The 21,707-nt window shown below is 60.6% G+C and overlaps 5 protein-coding genes across 5 annotated transcripts, besides 24 other annotated features; all 5 read right to left on the bottom strand.

Moving 5' to 3' along the window:
* Positions 1-239: 239 nt before the first annotated feature.
* Positions 240-4,007, bottom strand: Tco025E_02697 (uncharacterized protein; the record flags this gene model as incomplete). Its single annotated transcript, XM_029369621.1, has 1 exon — positions 240-4,007. The coding sequence occupies one exon, from the start codon at positions 4,005-4,007 to the stop codon at positions 240-242; it is 3,768 nt and encodes a 1,255-aa protein (XP_029230287.1).
* Positions 4,008-4,096: 89 nt separating this feature from the next.
* Positions 4,097-4,130: a microsatellite.
* Positions 4,131-4,293: 163 nt separating this feature from the next.
* Positions 4,294-4,327: a microsatellite.
* A 174-nt stretch (positions 4,328-4,501) lies between these two features.
* Positions 4,502-4,533: a microsatellite.
* Positions 4,534-4,562: 29 nt separating this feature from the next.
* Positions 4,563-4,611: a sequence feature (A-rich).
* A 97-nt stretch (positions 4,612-4,708) lies between these two features.
* Tco025E_02696 (uncharacterized protein) lies at positions 4,709-8,245 on the bottom strand (the record flags this gene model as incomplete). The annotated part of the gene is made up of 1 exon (XM_029369620.1): positions 4,709-8,245. One exon carries the CDS (start codon positions 8,243-8,245, stop codon positions 4,709-4,711), a length of 3,537 nt encoding a protein of 1,178 aa, XP_029230286.1.
* A 95-nt stretch (positions 8,246-8,340) lies between these two features.
* Positions 8,341-8,358: a microsatellite.
* A 1-nt stretch (position 8,359) lies between these two features.
* Positions 8,360-8,399: a sequence feature (GA-rich).
* A 22-nt stretch (positions 8,400-8,421) lies between these two features.
* Positions 8,422-8,449: a microsatellite.
* Positions 8,450-8,551: 102 nt separating this feature from the next.
* On the bottom strand, positions 8,552-12,433 carry Tco025E_02695 (uncharacterized protein; the record flags this gene model as incomplete). Its single annotated transcript, XM_029369619.1, has 1 exon — positions 8,552-12,433. One exon carries the CDS (start codon positions 12,431-12,433, stop codon positions 8,552-8,554), a length of 3,882 nt encoding a protein of 1,293 aa, XP_029230285.1.
* An 81-nt stretch (positions 12,434-12,514) lies between these two features.
* Positions 12,515-12,531: a microsatellite.
* Positions 12,531-12,563: a microsatellite.
* Positions 12,564-12,997: 434 nt separating this feature from the next.
* Positions 12,998-13,016: a microsatellite.
* An 822-nt stretch (positions 13,017-13,838) lies between these two features.
* Positions 13,839-13,869: a microsatellite.
* Positions 13,870-14,591: 722 nt separating this feature from the next.
* Positions 14,592-14,637: a microsatellite.
* A 550-nt stretch (positions 14,638-15,187) lies between these two features.
* On the bottom strand, positions 15,188-17,185 carry Tco025E_02694 (uncharacterized protein; the record flags this gene model as incomplete). The annotated part of the gene is made up of 1 exon (XM_029369618.1): positions 15,188-17,185. One exon carries the CDS (start codon positions 17,183-17,185, stop codon positions 15,188-15,190), a length of 1,998 nt encoding a protein of 665 aa, XP_029230284.1.
* Positions 17,186-17,439: 254 nt separating this feature from the next.
* Positions 17,440-17,501: a microsatellite.
* A 123-nt stretch (positions 17,502-17,624) lies between these two features.
* Positions 17,625-17,655: a microsatellite.
* Positions 17,656-18,186: 531 nt separating this feature from the next.
* Positions 18,187-18,250: a microsatellite.
* A 51-nt stretch (positions 18,251-18,301) lies between these two features.
* Positions 18,302-18,352: a microsatellite.
* Positions 18,353-18,630: 278 nt separating this feature from the next.
* Positions 18,631-18,638: a microsatellite.
* Positions 18,639-18,678: a microsatellite.
* A 17-nt stretch (positions 18,679-18,695) lies between these two features.
* Positions 18,696-18,734: a microsatellite.
* Positions 18,735-19,172: 438 nt separating this feature from the next.
* Positions 19,173-19,223: a microsatellite.
* Positions 19,224-19,271: 48 nt separating this feature from the next.
* Positions 19,272-19,288: a microsatellite.
* Positions 19,289-19,599: 311 nt separating this feature from the next.
* On the bottom strand, positions 19,600-21,321 carry Tco025E_02693 (uncharacterized protein; the record flags this gene model as incomplete). The annotated part of the gene is made up of 1 exon (XM_029369617.1): positions 19,600-21,321. The coding sequence occupies one exon, from the start codon at positions 21,319-21,321 to the stop codon at positions 19,600-19,602; it is 1,722 nt and encodes a 573-aa protein (XP_029230283.1).
* A 132-nt stretch (positions 21,322-21,453) lies between these two features.
* Positions 21,454-21,470: a microsatellite.
* Positions 21,470-21,495: a microsatellite.
* Positions 21,496-21,581: 86 nt separating this feature from the next.
* Positions 21,582-21,614: a microsatellite.
* Positions 21,615-21,707: the final 93 nt, after the last annotated feature.

Here is a 21,707-nt window from a genome sequence, read left to right as displayed (position 1 = left end):
GAGAGAGGGATAAAAAAAAGAAGAATGAAGAGGCAGACAGAGCTAGCAGGTTGAGGGGGGCAATAACACTGTTTTGATTTTTACGCTGCTGCTCCGCTCTTTTCCCTTATCCTTTTCTCTCTCCGTTACTCAAAGTAACACGCACGCATGCAGACATGTACTTTGTGTCTCTGCCGCCTCTCCATCAATCGCCCCAGTGCGGCGTGGCAGAGTCGGGGAGATGGATGCGAAGAACGCCGTCACTGGACGAGTTGCGGCGCGTCAGTGAGGTTGCACTTGCGCCGCGTATGCTGCACTGCGGTGGCGCTGGCACGAGGCCTGGGCGAAGCCGCAAGCCACGCGTCCGCCAGCACCTCCCACACCCGTGAGCCCAGGAAGGAGAGACGCACCTGCAGCGAGAGAACCGCCTCCTTACCGACGCAGCACCTCGCCGTTTCTGCGCCTGCTAGAGAGCGCTTCTGCTGGGCGTGGGCCGCGGAAGCCACGTCATCCTCCGTGTCATAGCAGAGACACATGCGCAGCTGCATGCCAACCCCAACATCCGAGAGAAGACCTTGCAGCAGGGAGACATGCAGCTTTTCGCCTTCTGAAAGCAACTCTGGCGCGGCTGCAGCGGCCGACGCGGACGCGCTAGTCGGACCGTCCGCCGCATCGCCCAAAGACAGAGTCCCACTCCTGCTGGAGGTAGTCGTAGTGATGGGAATAAAGTGTTTCCACTGGAATTCGAGAGATTGCGCAGCGGCGTCAGTGCCCACCGCTTGAGTTGCGGTGGCGCCTCCCAGCAGGACTTCCGCTGCGGTGGCGCCTTCTGGGCCCGCAGGATCCACGTGCCGCTCCCCCGTCCCAGGCGTGGGCGGCTGCTGCAGCGGTTGCGCCTGCACGGAGGTCTGCCTTGGCGCCAGCGAACTCGCCGTCGCGGACGGGAAGTTCGGCGACTCCAACATCCCCCCAATGCACTCCACAATCCAAGGCAGCACCTCCGAGGGCGGGACGCGCAGCGGCGGCACCGGCCCTCGCCGCTGCTCGCCGGCGCGCGCCAACGCGTCTTCCTGCGCAGTCGGCACCTCCTTGACGTCGGCGTCCGCCTGCTGCCGCAGCGCCTGCAGCATCACGGTGACGGGGAGACGAAGAAGCCACTGCGTGAACCCATCTGCCTTCGGTCCCGCGGCTGCAGTCCTGGCCTCGGCCTGAACCCCCGCCGCAGCCGCACCACCACCACCAGCAGCAGCGTTGCCTATACGCCAATCACGCGCTCTTTCCTCCCCGCGTGGCGGAGGACGTCGCTGCAGCAATTCCGCGGCGGCCAGAAGCACAAATCGCGTGCGGACTGCCAACTCCTCCAGCGGGTACACAATACTCTGCCTGCCACTCTCCACGTCAATGAAGTCGACTGCAAAGGAAGGCCAGTAGTTAAGCCGAATCGTGGGATAGACGCTCTGCAAGCGAGCCACGCCAGCACGCGCCTCGCCAAGCAGCGAGAGCACTTCCGTGGCCGCCTTCGGTGCAGCACACGAGGCCGTGATGGAGTTAAGCCAGGAGTCCACCACCTCTGCCGTGCCTCCGGCGGGGCCGCTTGCGTCGCCGCGGGTGTCCCCCGCTGCGCCGGGAAAGGGGTAGCGTGGGTTCACTTCGGCGGCAAGGAACTGCAGTATCCGCAGTAGGGCGGGTGGGCTGAGTGCGTCACGCGGATGGGCGCCCTCCGCGTGGTTGAAGGCCTCCAGAACGCTGTAGCTCACCCACCGCTCCTGCAGGAAGGCGTTGCGTGGAAACAAACCCACGGCGTGGGTGCACGCAGACGCGAAGGCGGCAAAAATACCCGCCGGCGAAAAGTGCACGGCCGGGGCATCCTCCCTGCCACCAACGCGTGGACCGAAGCAAAGCAGCTGCCCGTTTGTCGTCTGCTCCACGGCACGCCGGCTGTGGCGGGTGGGCGACCTAAACAGACCCGCAAGGTGCTCCGTCGTCGCTCGCTCCGCGTCACTGCCGCAGAAGTTATTTGCAGGCGCCGTCGGAACAAAATCCTGGCGGGTGAGCGAGGCACATCGCTGCACGGCCAACGCCGCGGCCACGACAGCGTCCGCCTCCGCCGCCGCCGCGAGCTCGTGGATGACGGGGGCCACCAGCGCGTAGGCGGAGTCCCAGCAGACGGCAAGGACGCGTTTGCTCACGGACACGTCGCACGCCGACGGATGCGCCGCCACGTACGAGAGTAGCCGCAGCCGCACGGAAGAGACGAAGGAGGCCAGGTCGTGCATCGCACGCTCAAACAGCTTGGTCGGCGACATGCGCGTCGCGAGGCCCTCCGCCAAGCTCTCTGTATGAAAGCAGCTAACCGCGTCCTCCGCACCCTCCTCGCCGCCGCCCACGCCCATCTCAGCGCACCACGACGGGCAGGACCAGCAGCCGCCCTCTGGCGCCGCCGCAGCCCCCTGACGGCGTTCGTGGCCAAGCTCGCGCAGGTGCAGGAGCAGCGGTGTCAGCCGCTGGCGCCGGGAGCGACGCAGGCTCGGCCAGTGGCTGTGCGGCCCATCGCGCGGGATGGACTGCGGGCGACTCTCCTCGTCGACTGTCGTCAGCAACGAACTGCGGGTCACCGGCGCGCTTCCAGACGCGGATGCGGGGAGACTAAAACACGGCCTCTGCAAGCGAGAGTGCCCCGTTGCCGTCAACGAAGCGTGCCCGTTCGGTTCCCTCCGTCGCCGCCCCACACACGACTTGTACAAAAAATAATAGCACCGCTGGAATGGCACCAAGAGGGCCTTGAACTCCGCACTCTGCATCATGCTGGCGAGGAGCGAGAGGAACCTTTCGTCCGCGTCATCACTTTCCTCGTTAGGCACCGCCGCCCCCTCTTCTTCCCAGGAGAGGGAGGCGAGTTTCTCATCAAAGCTGAGAAAGAGCGGCTCCCAAATCCCGCTGAGGGAAACAGGCGCGCGCATCAGGGTGCCGTGGGCGAAGGACCATTGCTCGTAGCTTTTCCAAAGTGCCCCTTGCAGAACAAACGGGGAGGTCGGCAGGACGGCGTTGGAGGTGTCCGTGAGCTCCCCCCTTTTCCAGCTCCCGGAAAACATCACTCCTGTGGCGCAGTAGTGCAGCGTGCCTGAGCCGTCACGATGATCATCCACAAAGCCGCCCATGTAAACGGTGCCTACGTGTGGGTCGTACTCCACGCCGAAGCCGTGGCGTTGGCCACACTGCCAGAATCCACAGTAGCGACTACCCTGTGGGTACAGCATCTCCCCTACCCCGTCTGGAACAAAACGCGCCTGCTCTGCCCAGGCCAGCCCTGCAAACGATCCTCGGTGCGGCGTCAACTCCGACGAAATCAAGGAGATCATGCCAATGTATTGTGTTGTCCCGCGTGCGTCGGCATCCGTGCCTGCCGTCGCACCCACGCGTGTTGGGTTTGCCTGCTCCCTCGCCAGCGCTGGCGGGGCGCCGGCCGAGGGGTGGCAGCAAAGCACACACGGGGTGCGGTCTAACAGCGGAGCGTCACCGTCCCAGTGGCAGTCTATGTAGTAGTGGGGGTGAACGGTGAGCCGCCCCTTCCCCTGCCGCCTGCCGTGGCTGAAGGAGCCCGTGTACGTGGAAAAGGTGAGCAGAACGGCATCCCGCAGCTCCTCCACCTCGCCATACTCGCGAACCACCAGCGCGTGCGGTAAACCAACCGGGGCAGCCGACTTCCCCGCCAGGCCGCCACCGGTGCCAGACTTGGCGTACAACAGACACGCCAAAGTGCCGACCCCGTGCGGGATGAAGACGTTGCTGCTGTTCCCACAGTCGCAGGTGCCGCCGGCGCGAACCACCTCCCCCGTGTAAAGGTGTCGCTGGCGCAAGTGTTGCAGCTTAACCCCGAGCCCGGCGTGCTTCTCAAGCTGCCGCGGCTGGATTGCAGGGGAGGCGCCGAATTCGATAGGGCACATCACCACGCGCTGCGCGCCGCTTCGGTGCGACTCAAAGGTGACGTCCGCGGGCTGCGGCTGGGCGGGTGGGGCGGGGACCGACATTCAGCGCGTCTCCCCGCTGCCTCCTCCCACACGCAGTCACACCCACGGCGGGCGAGGGTGGGCAAAACGCCTACGTAAATAAGACGGGCCAAAACAGAGGGTAACGCAAAAGCAAAAACAAAAAAAAACCTCACAATTCGTCCCGTGCGGCCTGCCACACCTGCCTTTGGACCTCGCCGCCTTGCCGCTCCCCGCGCCCCGCCCTTTTTCACGTTCTCCTAAACGTCTCTCTCCCTGCTACCTCTGCGTCATCTCAGCAGGCGAGAAAGCACGAGCGACAGGGGAAAAAAAGAAAAAGAAAAAGAAAAGAAAAAGAAAAACACAGGAGAAGACACACGCGGAGAGCAATGAGCAGGTTGCGAAAAAAACAAAAGCAGAGGAATCAAAAGTCAATGCGAAAGTAGGGCCACAAAGCCGTGGAGGAAACTATCCGCGAGGCCTTAGAAAACGCTGCCTCCCACCCCCCGCCACCTCATGGCTTTTTATTCCGTCTGTATATAGATATATATATATACATGTGATGTATTTCTCTCGGACTCTCCTTCTTGCGCCCAGCTTCTCTCTGTTGTGCTTTTATCTTGGCTGCTTCTGTCCTCTGTCTTTTTGCGGTGCCGCTTCCACCGCCGGCCTTTGCAGTCGTATTACTCCCCATCTATCTACGTGGCTCTATGCTGGCGTGCGGCAATGCTGCGCCGCCGCCCTCACCCACTGAGTCCCTTCCCCGTGGGGGAAGTTTGTTGCAGCAGGCAGCCAAAGCCCACGACGTCTTCGTAGGCAGCCGAGCTGCGTGCGGCAACAAATGACTTTATCGCGTCTGTCTTTCGTGTGCGGCGCCACCAGGCGCCAAACGCATCTATGCGCTCCTGTGTCGTCGTCGTACACCTTCCACGCACCACATCGACACCCTCCCTGTGCCTCGGCTGAACAACAGCGCCAATGGGGACGGCGCCTTGGAGAACCTCCGCCAGCCCGGCGGCAGCTGAAGCGTCGGCTTGAAGTTTTGGTACAACCTCCCCGCTGCTGTTGTTGCCATTGCTGCTACGCGCCTCCCCGGCAACACCGTCACCCCACGTGGAATTGGCGTTGGCGTCCGCGGCAACTTCCTCCGCGTATTGAAACTGCTGCCATTCCCACGTGGAGCAGGCTGCAGAACTGACGTACGCCGGCGCCCGCAGTACGCGGCCCAGCTGCCTATCCCAGTGGCTCCGGAGACCGGCAACCTCCATCCGGTCAGCGCACGCCTCAAGCTGTGTGGGGAGGATGCAGACCTCGCCAGCCATGCACTCCTCCTGGCGGGGCTCACGCAAAGTCACCGGGGTCGGCCAGTGCTCCACCAACCGAAGATATTGTAGACGATTAAGCCACCGTCGCACGTCCGTAAGTTCGCGAGGGAGCTGGGAGGCCGTCCCCGTGTCATCACTATACACCTCACCTCGTATGGCATCGGCGAGCCGCTGGAACTTCTCCACATCCCTCACCAGCAACAACTCAAGGGGCGTCGCTGGCAGCGCAGGGTCCATCGCCGTCGCGCGTGCGCGATGTAACCCTCCTCCTGCTCCTACTTCGCCTTCATCTCTTTCCTCTCGGCAGGGAGGCGCGCCGCGCTGCACCGCAACAAGGCCCCGTTCCACCGCCGCCACCAGAAGCAGCTGGGTGAAGAGGGCACTACGCGGCATGGGCTCAATAGCCGTGAACGGTGTGCGTTTCCCAAAGAACTGCGACACCTGCGCGGCGTCGATGGGCACAGTCTGCACGGGTTCAACGTCCTGCGCCGGGGCCGCCACGGGGCGGGCGCTCGTGGACGCGGTTGAGGACATTGTGACAACGATAGGCACCTTGCTGCGCTGCGCCAGTTCACGCACCGCTGCGTAAAAGGGCTTCATCGCCTCGTCGCCAAGAATAACATCTGCATCCTCAAACAGCAGCAGAGTGCGGGTGGTGCCATCCGGCCCCCCGCAGGCTGGGCCCGCCGCCGTCGCCGCCGCCGCCGCCGCCAACGTCGCCCCCACGTTCACACTTGTCCCCTCCTGACGCTTTCCGCCCTTGTCGTCAACAGCTGCAGTGGAAACCGCGTCAACCAGAACAACTTCCGGAGGTTCCGCCTTTACGCGCGGCCTAAAAAACGCCGTCACCGCCTCGGCAGAGATGGCGTTGCCCTTCCACTTGCTCTTTCCATTCCTCTCCTTCCTGGCTGGAGTTGGGGCAGTCGCCGTCGTCGTCGCCGCAGCAGCAGCAGCAGCAGCGAGAGGGGCGGCGTGCTCCTTCTTCAGCTTCTTCAACTCCTCCTCGATGCTGAGCATTGCCCTTCCTGTGCCGAGGTCGCTGAGGCGCCGGCTGCGTGTGACCTCCGACAAGAGGCGGTCAATGTTCTTGGGGCAGCGCCGCACTGAGGTGTTCATCTCCACCACGCGATAGCCAAGTATCTCCGCCACGAGGTAAACAATCGCCGTCTTTCCCACGCCGCAGGGCCCATGCAGAACGGCAATGTTTGTCACATCGTCATTGGAGTCATCACTCGCGTCGTCGCTTCCGCTGTCGCTAACTTCGTCAAAAAGCGTGCGACGGACGGAGCGGGCCTCTTCCTCGGCGCGAGCAAAGTACCCACGCCGCTGCTCCCTCGCCTTCTGAGCCTCCTCCCGCAGCGCACGCTTCTCGGCCATCTTCTTCGCCAGTCGCACACTGCGGAGGCGGTTGCCGTATTCGTCGTACATGACGTGGTCACTGGCCAGCCCATACTCGCTCTCCTCGCGCGGCTCAAGCGGCGACCCACCGCCGATGGGGGCTGACGCAATGCGTCCGTCTCCGCCACCGAGCATGCTGTCCGCCATACGCATCCAATTGTCATGGTATCGTTGACGCGCCGTACGTTTCTGCAGACGCGCTTCCTCGTTCCTGCGGTGTACGACCGTTGATGCAGGGCCATGACCATTTGCCCCTTCACTTGCCTCCGCATCGAGTGAACTGCTGCTTCCACTGGTCTCCACTTCACCACGACGCTGCCGTCCTTGCCGTAAAGACGGTGCTGCTGCGCGTAGCTGCAACGTGGCCTTCTTCGCCACCACCCAATTTGTTCTCCCGCCGCACTTGTTTTTATCCCCCGCCTTGGCGGGGGGAGGCCGGACCACAGTGACTCCCCGCGGCATTGCCCGCTGCCACGTCCGTACCCACCGCAAGAGACGTCCCACGCCGGCCGCAAAGGACGAGGTGTGAAACAGCGGCGGTGGAAACTTGGCATACAGCATTTGACTGGCCTCCTTGTCGTCACTTGCTGCAGAGCCTGCACATACTGGGGTCGTGACGGCAGGCAGGCGACGATCGTCTGCGGTTGGTTCATCAGAGTGCGGTGTAGCTGCCTCGGCGTGGCAGACGCCCGTATTGCCGCCTCCGCCTCCCTTGCAACTCCACTCAACGAGTTCCTTCGCATACCGCACGGCGTCCTCCACAAGAATCGGCAACTCCTTTACCCGTGCAATTTCTCGCGCCTGCGCCTCCAGCCGCTCCGACTGCTCTCGCCGCCGCCGCTTCTGAGACTCAATGAGGTCCAGCGTCCTTTCAAAGGCGCCAGGCGACGCGGGCAAAGATGCCGGGCAGGGCCGCCGCATCGCCCGCCACAACTTCTCTTCACTCATCGGGGCTGCTGCGCAAAGCCGCGTTCCCGCCTCCTTCGCCGCCGCCTCCCGCCTCCGCTGCAGCAACGCGTCCTCTACCCGGTAGCACTCCAGCAGAGCGGGGTGCAGCAGTGCGGCAAGTTCGGCCGTGTTTGCCGTTTTGCTTCCCTCGTCTGTGGGCGGGGAGGCGCGTGCCTGAGATTCAACTGCAGCGCAGCCGCCGCTGCCCTCCTCCTCCGGCGCACTGGGCGGTTGCGAGCTCAGCCATGACCCGCTCGGCCCCAGGCGTGTGAGCGAGGTGGCGGTGGGCACAAGTAGGAGAGTCCCCGCCTCCGCGGCGTGCGTGGGCGGCACGGAGCCATCCCCCGCCTCAGCCACGTGACCCGCGTCGACCGTCCCAGCGTGGAGTTCGCTGCTTTGGGTGGTGCCCTGCGCGCTCGCGCAGCTCACCGATGACCGACGACGCTTCCCCCCGGCCGTGTATCCAGGCGGCCCGCCGCAGGGGTGCGGCGCGAGCGACGAGGAGGAGGGGGAGCAGCCGTAGACAAGGCCGAAGGCGTCAGCAAAGTACGCTGAAAGGGGCACGGCGTGCAGCAGGCCTAAGGGCGACGGTGCCGGCGGCTGCGACATTGCAGGGGCGGCGCCCTTCCCTACCTCCCTTTTGACAAACGTTTCAGACACAAGGGAAGAATGGTGTCAGAGATGTACACAGTAGTCAGTCACCGCACCACCACCACCACCACTTCTCTCTCACTCTCTCTCTCCTCTTCCTTTCGTTCTCACTGGCACACACACATACACTCACGGAGAGAGAGAGAGAGAGGGAGAGCGAGAAACAAACAAACAATAGATCATCGTCACAATGGTGGTTGCAAGCGGTAGCAAATCCGTGGGAACGCAGCAGTAACGCATGCGCGTCAACGCCATCGGGGCTATTCAGGGGGAGTGCAGAACGGGGATGCCGCACCGTGGGCATTCGTTAGAGACCTGCAGCCACTCCTGTATATGATGCACGTGCCCCCCGTGACCGCAGGAAAGCAGCCACATGTACATCCCCTCCACCACCTCCTCGCAGATGACACAGGTCATAAGAGGCGTGGTTCGACAACGGCAGCACACCGCGTTTCGCAGCTGGGCGCAATGGGAGCAGAGCGGAGGTTGCAGTGACCCATTCCCGTTTCCCCGCTCATTTGCGGCAACCACGCTATTGTTACCGCTTTCAATTTCCGTCGCCTCCTCTCCGGCGCACGCACAGGAGAAGGAGGAGACAAGGGAGGCCGTGAAGCTGTCGCTTGAGTCCTCGTCCGAGCTCCACGGCGCCTGCCCTCTCTCACTCGCCTCAGGCCATGTCAGCGGCGTCGTGGTGTACGAGCACGACAGCTCACCCGCCTTCGCAGACTGCGGCACCAACTCCGACTTGGGGCACGTTCCACAGTAGACGCAGGTGAACAATTTCTGGGCGACGTCCTCCGCCCGCGGCAACCCCGGGCTGGAGACCCCCAGCACCTCAGGGACAATCACGAGGAGCTCGTTAAGCGGCACGTATAGCTTCCTTTCGTAGAGGCGAGTGACGTACTGCTCCACCCACTGCAGCGCACGCAGCCTCCACTGCCACGGGGAGCTGCTCGTGGCAGGCGCCGGAGACTGTTTACCCGACTGACCGTTCCGCACCGGTGCCTCGTCAGGCGGAAAGAGAGGGCATGGATAACTCGCCACAGAGTCTCCGCGTTGCTTCCACCAGAGGCAAAAAAGTAAATACAACACGGCACACAGCTGCAAGTCCCCGACAAGCGAGGCATACTCCAGGTGACTGCACACGAGCGAGGTAATGACAGCCACATTGTGGCTACGCCACGCATGCGCGGCCGCGGCCCAGAGCCGGCCCCTGGGGTCCGCCGAGCCTACGGGCTGTTCCCTGCGCCCCGCGCCGCTCATGGGGGAGGTACCCGCGCCGTCTCCGTCGCCCCGCCGCTGCAAGTCTCGTTCGCGTGACCTACACACCCCGGCGTTGTAGGCCATCATCCGCGCAAAGCAGCGATCCACGTCTTCCGTCGCCGCCGGACGACTTGCCTTCATCCTACGTGCCTCTTCGTAGCCCATCTCCCACTTCAAGGCGTACAGCACAAACGTGTCCTCCTCGGCCGGGCGCTCCACGTACGCCCACCCACACATCGCATTGGAGAGGACGAAGCAGTCAATCGTGGGTCTGACGAGGGATCTTCGTCCAAGCGGCGGCGCCTGTGTGGGAGTCCCTGCCGCGGCATCTACGCCTTGCCCCGGGAGAGGATTGACACACACCGCCTGCGTTTCGTGCAGCATGGAAAGGGTGCCTCCGTACTTGCGGCCCACGGGCGTGAAGAGGCGCATCTGCCGAAGATTTGCTTCGTCCGAATGTGTTGGGGACACTGGACTGGTGACCGCCACAGCCTTCGTGAGCGCCATAATAGGCAACATCAGGCCGTGTCGCTCGCCGAAAGGTTGTTCGTTTATAGCGGCAGAGCTTGTCGCAAACGACCCTCGTCGCGTCTTAGCGGCCCAGTCCAGGCCGTGCTCAGTGTGTATCTCCGGTCCGTTTCTCGATGCGCGGTGCCGCGGATCAGCAGACAGCAAGTGTGGCGATCGCCGCCGAAGCGTGTCCGCGCCCTTGCCTTCGACATCGTCGTTCACGGCACCCCGCTCGACCCGCGCTGCCGCCAGGGATATTGACGGCGACGGTGACGAGGCAAGCGAGAACAGGAAGGGGAAGATAAATTCCGGCCGCCTGCCGCCGCTGGGCGACGCCCCTGCTGCCGCAGCGGCGCTGGCCGCAGAACCCGCAGAACGTCGTTCAAAGGTGGTTTGCCGCACTGGGGTTTGCGTGGACCAGTGGGAGAGCTGCGGTGAGTAGCGTGTGTCAAGCGTCACTCCACTGGTGGGCGTGGCACGCGAGGACTCTCTCTGATGCCTGGCAGCCCCTGGCGAAAAACTCGTGGAGGCAGAGTGGCTCGTGTCAACACTGACGGCTTGCTTCTTCTCTGACGCCAACAACTGCTCCAGCAGTTCATTCTTCTCGGCGTTGATGACGTTGGTGTAGTGCTCGCGCAGCAGCGAGGAGGTGCTGCGCACCGCAAAGCTGCGTCCAAAGTAATCGGCCACCACCGCCGCCGTAGGGAGTATGGCGCTGAGACTGAGCACATCAGACCCCTCAGACACCTGCGTCGTCTGCTCGGTACTGCAGCGGAACAGAGTGTCTTTGCTCGTCGCTTTCTCATCGAGCAGGGAGGTGAGCACAACCCCCCCGTCCTTGAAGACAGAGACGAGGGTTAGTGCGTTCACCCAGACACAGTCCGTTGGCTCCTGCAACGGCAACTCCTGCAGAGTCGACTCCCTCTGGTTGACGCCCTGGCGAGCCAAGTCGCGCCTTTGACAGACCGTTCGGATTGAAAAAATAGGACAAAATCCGTTGGCGGCGTCCCACACACTAATCTCGTGGCCGTTGAGCGCCGTGGTGGCGAACCACAGTTTTGCCGATGTGGCGTCGACGCCGCCGTCGCTGGTGTCCACGGCGGCCTCTCCGCCTGCGGCGTGGGAGGCGCTCCCGCAGGGACGCCACCGTAGCCGACTGAGGGAGTCAATGCTGTCGATGGGGGGCAAAACGTCGGTGGACTCCAGCGGGGCCGGGGCATATGTCACTTTCTCACCGCCGTAGTTTGCCTCTGCCCCCGCCGGCGCCGCGATGACGTCACTCACGACGCGGAAAAACTGCACACATGAGTTTGTCTTTGTCTTTGCTTTCCGAAAGGACACGGCGAGGAGGTCGGAGAAGGTTGGGTGAAAGGCGGCCGAGAGGGACGGCCCGGTCGTGTCCATGCTCCACGACACCTCCACGTGCCGACGGTCGTACACAAGCACCTTCCCCGCGTTGGCGATCTCCACCACCACGATGATGAGGTTGGGGTCGAACGGGGAGAAGGCGACCCCGCGCGTCACGGAGCGCTCGTCGTGGGCGGGGGGGCGCAGGGTGAGGCGGGGCGGGTGCACCCTCTTGTCCACGACGGGGATGGTCCACAGCTCAAAGTGCGTCGCGTTGGAGGTGAGCGCGAGCGTGTAGGGGTTGTGCGGGTCCCACGCGATCCGCTCCACCCGCAGGAACCCCGTGTTGATCACAACCTCCACCATGCTGCACGGCCGCCCCGGCTCGCGCTCCACAAACTGGGCCGGCTGCCATTCCTGCACGGCCGCCCCAAACGGGGTGGAGGGCGTGGAGGCGGCGCCCACGACGGCGGCGCTCAGAGGCTCGCTCCCGGCCACCGTCGCGGAGAACAGGGTGCGCTGCCTGGAGTTGTGAATCCACTGCTGCGCCATGTAGGCATCTCCCTTCCGTGCCAGCGCGTCAAAGAGCACTGTGACGTTGCGGCTCAGCTGCACAATGGCGAGCACGGCCTCCCCGCGGCCGGGGTACCACGCAAGGGCCTCCACCTTTGCCACGTTGCCGAACATGCCGCATGGCCGCAGCGCCAAGGAAACCGGGGCGGCGGCGGCGGCGACGGACGACGCGGGAGGGGCATCTGCCGCCGCCGATCCGGTGCGACTCATCTGCGTCACCTCCACCAGGTGCACTGCCTTTGTGCTGCCAATTGCCAGCATGCTGGGCCCAGGGAGAAAGTCAACGCAAATGAGCCCCTCGCCGAGTGACATCTTCCACGTCAACTGGGCCCTGTGGTCGGACTTCTTCCTTGGACCGACGACACTCGTGTCTGAGCGTGGCACCGGCGTCGGTGTCGGTGGAAGGCCGGGCGAGGGAGCTGCCACGCGTCGCAGCGATTCCTCCAACATCATACGCCTACCTCGCTCTGCCGCTATTGCACTACTGTGCGACCGCGACTGCTATGCGGTGGGGAAAGGACAACAGGAGACTTTTCTCTCTCTCTCTCTCTGTGTGTGTGTTTGTGTGTGTGTGCGTGCTGTGCCTCTCCCCACTGCGCTGCGCCAAGGGAAGAAGCCGGTAGGCAGCAGTCAGGCCGCAGCGTGGCGCAACGCGGAGTCTCCCGCACTCACTCAGGCACACGGAGTGGGGCAGGGAGCAACAGCAACGGCAACAACACCAGAGTATCCCTCGTCAGAGAACAAAAAACCGCCCGTGTTCCGTCCCGTGCCGCGCCGCGGCCCAAGTACGCCTTCCTGCTTTCCTTCCTTGCAAGCCGCAAAGCGAGAGGAGGGGGGCGGGGAGGATGAGGGGACGATGCAGGGGGGCCTGTAGGCGACCTCGCCCCCGCCCCCGCGCCGCAGCCAGGCGGGGCACAGACAGCGGAGCAGGAAGGAAGGAAGCAGGCAGGCGTGCAACGAGGCCCACACAGTTCCATCTACGCAGACGCAGTAAAATGTGAGAAGGAAGACGACAGGCAACAACAACAACAACCACCAAAGAAACACCCCCATTATAATTGTGGGCACCGAAAAAGAGAATAAGTCAGAATATCTTAAGACAGACCCTCAGAAAAGGGTGGCGACGAGGGAGTTCATGACACCCCCTCACGCACACAGAAACAAAAAGAAAGAAAGTTACACGACAGCGTTTCCCCAACTCATTTCGTTGCACACATGCGTGGGGCGTGGAGAGGCGGGGCCAGCGAGGGAGGGAAGCGTGGGCGACGACACCCACGCTTGTCGCTGACGCCATTACTATGGATTCATAACCACATAATAAATATATAATGGCACTGCAAACCAACTCAACACGAATGTAAAAAAATAAAAGAAAAGAAAAACGGCGCAGGCTAAAAAGTGCCATTTCCCTCCTCAGATTTATTTGCGTCTCTCACGTGTCATGGCGAAGTCACCCACTCTTCTTGGCTTCGCACCACACCAGCCCCCCTGCCCGCTCGTTAACAAACCCGGAAAGTCTTTACTCCCCTCCCTGCAGACGCATCCTGCGCAACGCAGCTCCTGCTTGACAGCGGCCGCGTCACGGCAACACGTCGGCGCAGCGCGAAAGGACACGGCTGCAGCCCCCACTTGGTGAGGTGTCGCGCACTCCGCACCAACACCAAAGTAGGGAAGAATGGAGTACACACGGAACCAAGGATGGGAGCAAAGACGCCAACACGAGTCACAGAAGAGGCACACACAGACACGCACGCGTAAACAAAGGTGGAAAGGAAGGGCCTTTAACGAGCGAGAAGACTGATGCTAGGCAGCCACTTTTTGTGCGGCCGCGGAGACACACAGTAAAAACAGATCTCACGCGTGCGTGTGTGCGTGCGTGCGCGCGCGCGCGTGAATCACAGATGAAATCAGCACATAAATAAAAAAAAAGGGTTCAGAGATAAAGCCAAACAGTAAGCCAATATAATGAGAAGGGAGTCGTGAAGGAGAGAGGAAACAGAAACAGTACACATCTTGCGCTTGGATGGGGCTCACTTTCCCCACTCAAACGACTTCCAACTCCCACACACACACACACATAGAGAGAGAGAGAGGACAATAGCAAGAACAATAACAAGGAAAAAGACTCACATTTGGGTTCATTGCACTCGACATCCCCGATTCGGGTGGAGTTTGTCAAACACAAACACAAGCGTGAAGAAAGAAGTGCATCAGACAGAGACACTGCGACAAAACAGACTCTCGCTGTGGACTCACGAAGTGGCAGCCATTGCGGGCCTTCCCCTCGCTACTGCCTGATCCATCCTCCGCGTGGCGGGGTATGGGCGGCGGTGGCGGGGGGTTTAGGGCCGGAGAAGAACAGCGCCAGCGCTGCAGTCCAATACGATAACGTTGAAGCCACAAGGTTAAGTAATCGACCAGGGCACAAGGGGAAGGGGGAAAAAAAAAAGAAGCCGGTTGGTCATCTGTCCAGCGGGCGGCTACTTGCACAGTTCCTCTACTGGCGCCAGCAAAACCCAATTGCCCGGGGACACAGTCGCCCACGCCGGGTGAGTGAGGCAGACGTTCATGGGCGACTGCAGGGCACCAAGAAGAGGTTGGCGCGCGGGGAAGAGAGAGAGAGAGGGAGAGAGAGGGGGCACAAAGAGGGAAGAAGACGCAGCTGCGAACCCCCCCAAGAAACGGAGTTGCGCGTGCAGGCGCGCCACTTGTTAGGTGACACTATTTGAAAGGGAAGCCACGAAGAAAAAGCACAGGCACACTGTAAAAACGATCCCACGAGCGAAGAAAAAGTAAAATGACGCCGACTCTGTCGCCAGCCCCACGAACTCCCCCCTTCCCTGCTGCAGACGCACCCACCTCCACCCCCCGCAGACGCCCAACTACAGTGGAGGGCGGAGTTCCCCGCGGAAAAAAAAAACATTTGACAGAAAAGCACGCTGGAAATTGAGTCTCCACCACAAGGATTATACCACGAGTAAGGACAAAAAACAAAACAAAACAATAGTCATTCAGAGGACCTAGACACAGTGCATACCAGCGACAACGAGCGCCGTATTCACACAGCTTGCCCAGTTGTGACGCAACACTCCTTCTGCTTAGCCGGTCTAACCGGAGATATGTGGCACCCGCAAGGGGCGACATAGCATGAGAAGAAGTTTTGCCTGGCCCCTGCTACTACTGCGGCGACTACCACTACTACGGCTACTAAAACTGGTAGTACATTGAGATATCAGAATTACTGCGGTCCTCGGAGAGGCGGTATTCTATTGGACGCCGATAGCTTTTTTGGGTTACAGAGGGCAGTAAAGGTACGCGAGGCACTTCTCCGAAACCTTCGGGGCGACTTTTATTAGTCTCTCTGGTGTGTTCCACACTTAACCTCGTTTGTGGAGGCGTAAATGGTTTTCTATTCTTACCATTGAGCTGTGGCTGTTCCGTACTCTTCGCAGGCATCACCTCATTAACTTGCTCTTGAATAATTGGGTACTCTAGATCCATTATTCTCGGCATTATACCTGTGATGTCCTTTCCATCGTCTTCCCTTGTACTTTGGCGGCTCAGGCTCTGCTGCGATGAGTCCGAGGTCCCCCTTTCTCTTTCGCGATGCTTGCCAGACGGCCATAGTTTGTAGCGTCTAAGAAACTTCGGCAGTTGAGTGAGTTGGTCATAAAAGGACCTTGTTTTCCCATCCTGCACCGTGAGCTGCGAGGCCGTTCGTGACTTTAGCCGCTGCCGCTCCTGCGACCCCAGCCCTTGACTAGTGGAGGTGTCCGATTCGGCGGCGTCGGAGCTTTTCTCGCTCAGGGACTGCGGCGTTGAGGCTTCATTGCGGTGGTAGCGCCTCGCCCGCGCGGAGTCCGTCTTCCGCCCGCCGCGCCCCTCGGAGCCCTCCGCCAGCTGCGAGGCGGAGGAAATCAGCCCCGGCGTCCCCTTGTCGCCGCGCCGGCTGAAGCACTCCCACCCCGACTTCACATACTCCGGTATCGACTCCCGGGCCTTCTTGATGCCGGCGCGTATCGCCCTTAACACCGGCGCCTTACCGCCATACTCGCCCTGTCCCCGCGGCCGGATCGACGCCGACGCGGAGGCGGAACGGTACAACTCGTCGGAGTCGTCCTCGTCAAGCGACACCGGCCGAACGATGGAGCGAAGACGCATAGCATCCTCCCCCATGCGGGTCCGGCTAAGGCCCGGAAGTCGCGCAATCGAATCCTGCCCGCGTAGCATACTTTGCCCAAAGTTGGTGGCGCTGGACCCCGGCCGAAGCCCAGGGGTGGCAAGACTGAACGACGTCGCGTCGGAAGGGTCAAAGAGGGAACCCCCGAACCTAACTCGGTAGTGGCCGCGGGGCTGACCCGCCATACTTGCGCCATAGTTGGCAAACGACCCTGCAACGCTGCTATTGTTTGACTTGCGTCTGCCAGCGTTCTCCCCCTCATACTCACCGCTGGAAGTCCCATCCGTGGAGCCGTCCTTGCTGGACCCTTCTCCAGAGTTTTGCGTTGGAGAGGTAGCAGTAGTTTCCCTTGGGTAGTCTTCGTCCGAGTCGCTCAATTCTAGAAGTATATTTCTGGGAGCGAGACTCGGTCTATAGCCTCTCCGCGGCTTCACAGAAGCCTGCGCGTCCTCAAGCCCTTCCTTCCCCGCGTTTCCTGCCCTGGGGTAATACGAGGATGCGAGTACATCCACTGTGCTCGAATTCTGGCTGGTCGTGTTCAGGCCACGCGTATCTTCCCCGCCGTCTTCCTCGGCGGTGTCCTGCTCCTCTGCCCCCACCGCAGCTTCGGACGCACGCGCCGCACGCTGCTCCGTGCCGCGGTCGTTGCGATTCACCCTGGCGTACCGGCGGACCTCGGCACTCTCACCTCTCGGATTCCTACCTTCGGCGGGACCGGCACAGTTGACCTTGACCACCTCGGTATGTCCCCCGGTTGAGTCAAGAAAATGGAGCTTTCTCCACTCAGGGCTGTGAACGCGTTGGATGGTCTTTAAGGAGTCTAAGTACCACTGCCTATGTGTTGGATTCTTCATGCTCCTTCCCCCGCCTTGTGGTCGGTAGGGCACCATTGGCCCAAGCAACCACGGCGGCGGCATCGCCTGATACTGCGTCGGGTGATGAGGGCGCTCGCCGCCGGAGCTCCCATTGGAATTGCTGTGGGGGAACTGCTGCCACGCAGCGGCGCCCGCGTGGGCGTGCTGCATCCCGGCAGAAATGTTGTTGGAGTAGGTCGTCTTCTTTATTTTTCCTTCTTCCTACGTTCCCGTTTGCTATTCCTTGGTGCTCCTTCCCGCTGCGCTCTGCCCCTTTCTGTCTCCTACACTCCTGCACACACACACACACAGAGGGAGAGAGGGAGAAACAGATAGAGGAAGAAAAACAGGGGGCGAAGGATGAGAAGACAAGAGGACTCCGCAGCAACGACCACGAGACCGTCAAGGCGCGGCAGCCACTCCGGCAGCACAGACAGTCACATACACAGACGGAAAGAAACAGGCAGACAGAGAGAAGTACAGAAAGGAGGAAGAGGCCTTCCCCAGCCCACTGAATGGGCGAGAGAGGAGGGGGGGGGAGAGAGAGGAAAGTTTCGAGCGGCTTTTTATACACTCACCGCAGGGGATACCGTAAGTCAGCAATAAGGAAACACACACACACACACACACACACACACACATGCTCACACCCAGTTCATGTATTTACGCCATAGTGATTTTTCTCAGAACTACTTTAGTATTGTTTTCTCTTTCTTTTGCGTTTCGCACTCCCCACGCTCTTCTGTGCGTTTGCTCCGCTCTTCCACGCCCACGAGGCGTGAGGCCCCCCGTCGCACCGCCCCAGCGGGCAACGTAGGAGACGCCGCAGCGACCAAACGAAAAAAAAACCCACGCAAGCCAAAACGAACAAAAGAAAAAGAAAAACAGCACACACGCAGAAAGAGAGCCCGCCACAGGAAGAAGACGCGATACGACGACGCACAGAAGGGCAAACAAAAAAAAAGGAAAACGCAGACGCAGAAACTTAAGAATATACGCGTGGGGCTTCGTGTGCGGCGGTGACGAGGCGTGCGTGGGCGTGTGTGTGTGTGCGTGGGCGGGCACATGCCGAGGGAGGCGGAAAAAAGACACCGAAATACAAAAAAAAACAGAACCAAAATAAAAACAAAAAAAAAGAAAACAGAACGAAAGTCAGGAAAAACAGCGGATGAAGGATGAGGGGGGAATGGGGAAGAGGAAGAGGAGGAGGAGGAGGAGGCGGAAGCGGGGGACGAGTTGGGAACAGCCCTTCAAGAGGAGAGGCGTGCGCGGCAGCCCCTTCCCCTCAAAAAGGAAAAAAAAAACACACACACACAAAAAAAACGAAACCAACAAAAACGGAGAACGACACACAATAACGGCACATCACTCTCGGAAATCGGTGGGAGGGAGTGACGGCACAGGCACCAGTGAGTGCCTTGCACGCACTAACGCCGCCCGCCCAGAAGCAGTGGCGCCGCATGCATGGGAACAGGCATCTATGAACATAGAAACAAAACGCATCATGTAGGAGAGGGGGAGTCAGAGCAGAAGCTAGGAGACAAAGCACAACCAAGTAAAATGCTCGGACGGGAGGGGACCGAACTTTTTTATTTTTTGCACCTATTGCTGCTCAGACACATACACAAGCAAAAACAAAACAACAACAACAACACATACACACACATAGATGGACACTTTCAGAGAGAGAGAGAGAGACAGAGACAGATAAAGAGGGAGACAAACAGTCACACTGGTCTGTTTGTTTGTTTGCGTTTTTTTTAGAAAAGAATTGCTCTGTAATGCTTCTCCGAAGAACACAGCGGCGCCACGGCGGGAGCGAAGAGGCGGCAACAGCCGCCAACTACATAGGAGACCCCTTCCCTCACAGAAGATGGAACGCAAAGCGACTCGCACGTTCTCTCTCCCCGCAAATGTCCACACTGCTCCCCCATTTCCTTTCTTTCTCACACAATGCTCCTTTCACCTTTACGGGTCCTTCCGCTCCCGAGCACGTATTCCCCCAGAAAGACTCTTTTGCGGGAATTCGCGTCGCCCCACGTCTCATGAACCCCCCAAGCCGCTCGGCTTGCGGCACAGCGATCAGGGGCCAAAACGACAGCCGAATTGCTGTGCGGTGGGGACCAACGCAGCGTGCTCCGAGCCCTTCATTCATTTTCACAAACACACAAACACATTACACGGAAACACAGACACACACAAATAAACATAAAAGACATCAACAGGAGAAATAAAATCATAATCCACATGATTGTATACACACACACACACACAGGCGTAGCTTCCCATATTCGTTGCATTGTAGCGGCGTTTATTCAAAATAAAAAGGAAAACAAAAAAAAACCTCATCCACACTGCAGCTCCTTAAGAAATAATAGTTTGCTTTTCCACACCCGTCCGACAGTAGAGGTGATTCTTGAAGGTCTTGGAGGTTGTGTGAACTTTCTACCCCATTTTTTTTGTGTCTTCTTCGTGATTTCTTCGGCCTTTCCCCTGCCTTCACGGCTTCTCCTGCTGTACCGCCTTGGCACGCTTCACAAGGAGAAACAGACTCGAACAACAAGGGCGACAGCAACCCGCATGCCTTAACGTTTCCTTCCCTGGTGTAATTTTTGAGTGTCCTCACTTGCCTCAAGGAATTGCAAATCTGGGCTTTTCACATGCTGTACATCCTCCAAGGCCTTGCGGTACCAGTCGGGAGAGACTTTTATCCCTTTTACCCCATAAAAACTACGTGGTGTGCGTGGACGGCGCTTTTTTTGCATCTTCTCCAACTCTAGCGGCATCTGCTCCGGGTACCCCAGCTGCGGTGGTCGGTCACGATGCAGGACCTGGGCGATCACGTTGTGCGTCCTGCAGTCCAACTCCATTTGCTCGCCTGCGTACTCGGGGACGGCCCCAGCGGGTAAAAGTGGCTTATCTGGAGGGTTTCTCATGAGGAGCGGCGCCTCCGCCCACAACTCCATCTCCGCCCACTTTTTGTCCGATGTCGTATCCACTTGAGATTGGGTAAAGAAATCTATCGAGATGCTGACACGTCCAGAGTTGCAAAGGTATTTTTGCTGACTATCTACGCTTGTTGAGGCAGTCGCCCTGCGGGATCGCTCCATGGCAACGTCCTCCGGCCTATGCATTGGGTTTCCTGCCCTTAAGACTTCCATGATGGCGCCCCACGTTGCCGAGTGCAGCGAACCCTGGGCTTCCAACCTCCCCGTCTCAGTGCCAATATCGGGAGACACGCTCGCCGGAGGCGCCTTGGGTTGCTCCTGACTTCCGTTGACTGGGGCAGCAGAAGGGGGAAGAGGACCGTGTGCGACACTCTTCGGCGCACTCGGCGTGAACTGCGTCCCGTTTTCTTTAGGAACATCCATGCCTACAGTTTGGGGTGTTTTGATTTGCTCTTGCGGCTCTTCCACCCACCCGTCCTTTTTCTTAACACGCTGCTCAGCGGCAAGCTTGTTGTCGGCAGCCTCAGTCGAGATGCGTCCCGATACGGGAGCTGTATTCGACACCCGCGGTGTCGCTATGCCCGCGGGAGCTGCGGTTCCAGCTACAGCCACGACATTTCTCTGCCCGAGCGCTCCCGCAGAAGACCCTGGTATGGTGCAGGCGGTGGTGTTTAGCGGGAGGGCTCGAACCTCATCTGTGGGGGATGGGGACTTGCGCTTGACGTCCTCAGCTGCGTGCCCCTCACCCTTGTCGCCCTCCTGCAAAGGCAGCGTCGCAGTCCCGAAAACCTTGCGCACGGTTGCGCGTCTTCCATTGGGTGGAGCCTCTACAAAGATGGCCTTGTGATCGCTATCCGTCCCCACAGCTTGGTGTGCGAGTTGCGCGGAATGCTGCGGCTGCGGAAGCGGCTTTAGTTGTTGCTGCTGCTGGAATAGCGGCACGCTGTTTGGCTTCATTTGCGAAGAATCGCTTCGGATGATGGTGGCTGGCTCATGCACGTTTGCCGTGATAGCCCCCTTTGGGAGTCGTGTGTTAACTCCACCCCCGCGTGCCATGGGCAGCGTCGCGGTCTCGGCGTGCGCCGGCTCTCTGCTGCGGCCGCCACCGGCGGCGTTGGAGGCCTTCGCACCTCCCCCCCTTCCACCGCCGTCTTTGACTTTGTTGTCGCCGGCGCTGCCGCCCCCCGGCGGTGCGAGACGCGGCTGCAGCGGCTTTTGCTCCGGCCGCCTCCCCGCCCCGTTGGCGTTGCCCGGGTTGGGGGTCAAGAGGACGTTGTCCAGCGCGTCGATGCTACCCACCATGCCGTAGCCGTTGCCGTAGCCGAAGGCGAACGGGTCGTCGGAGGTGTAGAGGTTCATCGCACCGGGCGCCCCCCACCGCGCGAACGGCGGAGCCTCTGGGCGGGTGGCGCGAGGGACGCAAGCGGAGTGGGGTGACTGCGCCTCTGCACACTCACACACGCACGCCGCCCCGCGGTCCGCGGTTGGAGGTCTCTCTCTCTCTCTCTGTGTGCGTGTGTGTGTGTGTGTGTGAGAGCGCGAGAAAGCGAGGGGTTGTGGCTTGTGTCAACACAAACCCCCCTCTTCCTCTTCCTCCTCCCCTTCGCGAGTGTGCCGCTTTGGTGTTTTGTGTTTGTTTTTGTGTGTGCTGTCGCGTGCTCCTTCAGCGCGGCCAGCCAGACGGACGCAGAGGCGAAGCGTGCGACGCAACCTCCTCCTTCACACCGTATCTCCGGTCCAGTGCT

This window comes from Trypanosoma conorhini (assembly GCF_003719485.1).
Source record: "Trypanosoma conorhini strain 025E chromosome Unknown Tco_14.4_contig_00110, whole genome shotgun sequence".
Classification (NCBI taxonomy): Eukaryota; Euglenozoa; class Kinetoplastea; order Trypanosomatida; family Trypanosomatidae; genus Trypanosoma; species Trypanosoma conorhini.
Note: the sequence above shows the minus strand (reverse complement) of the source record. Positions and strands in the feature narration are given on the sequence as shown.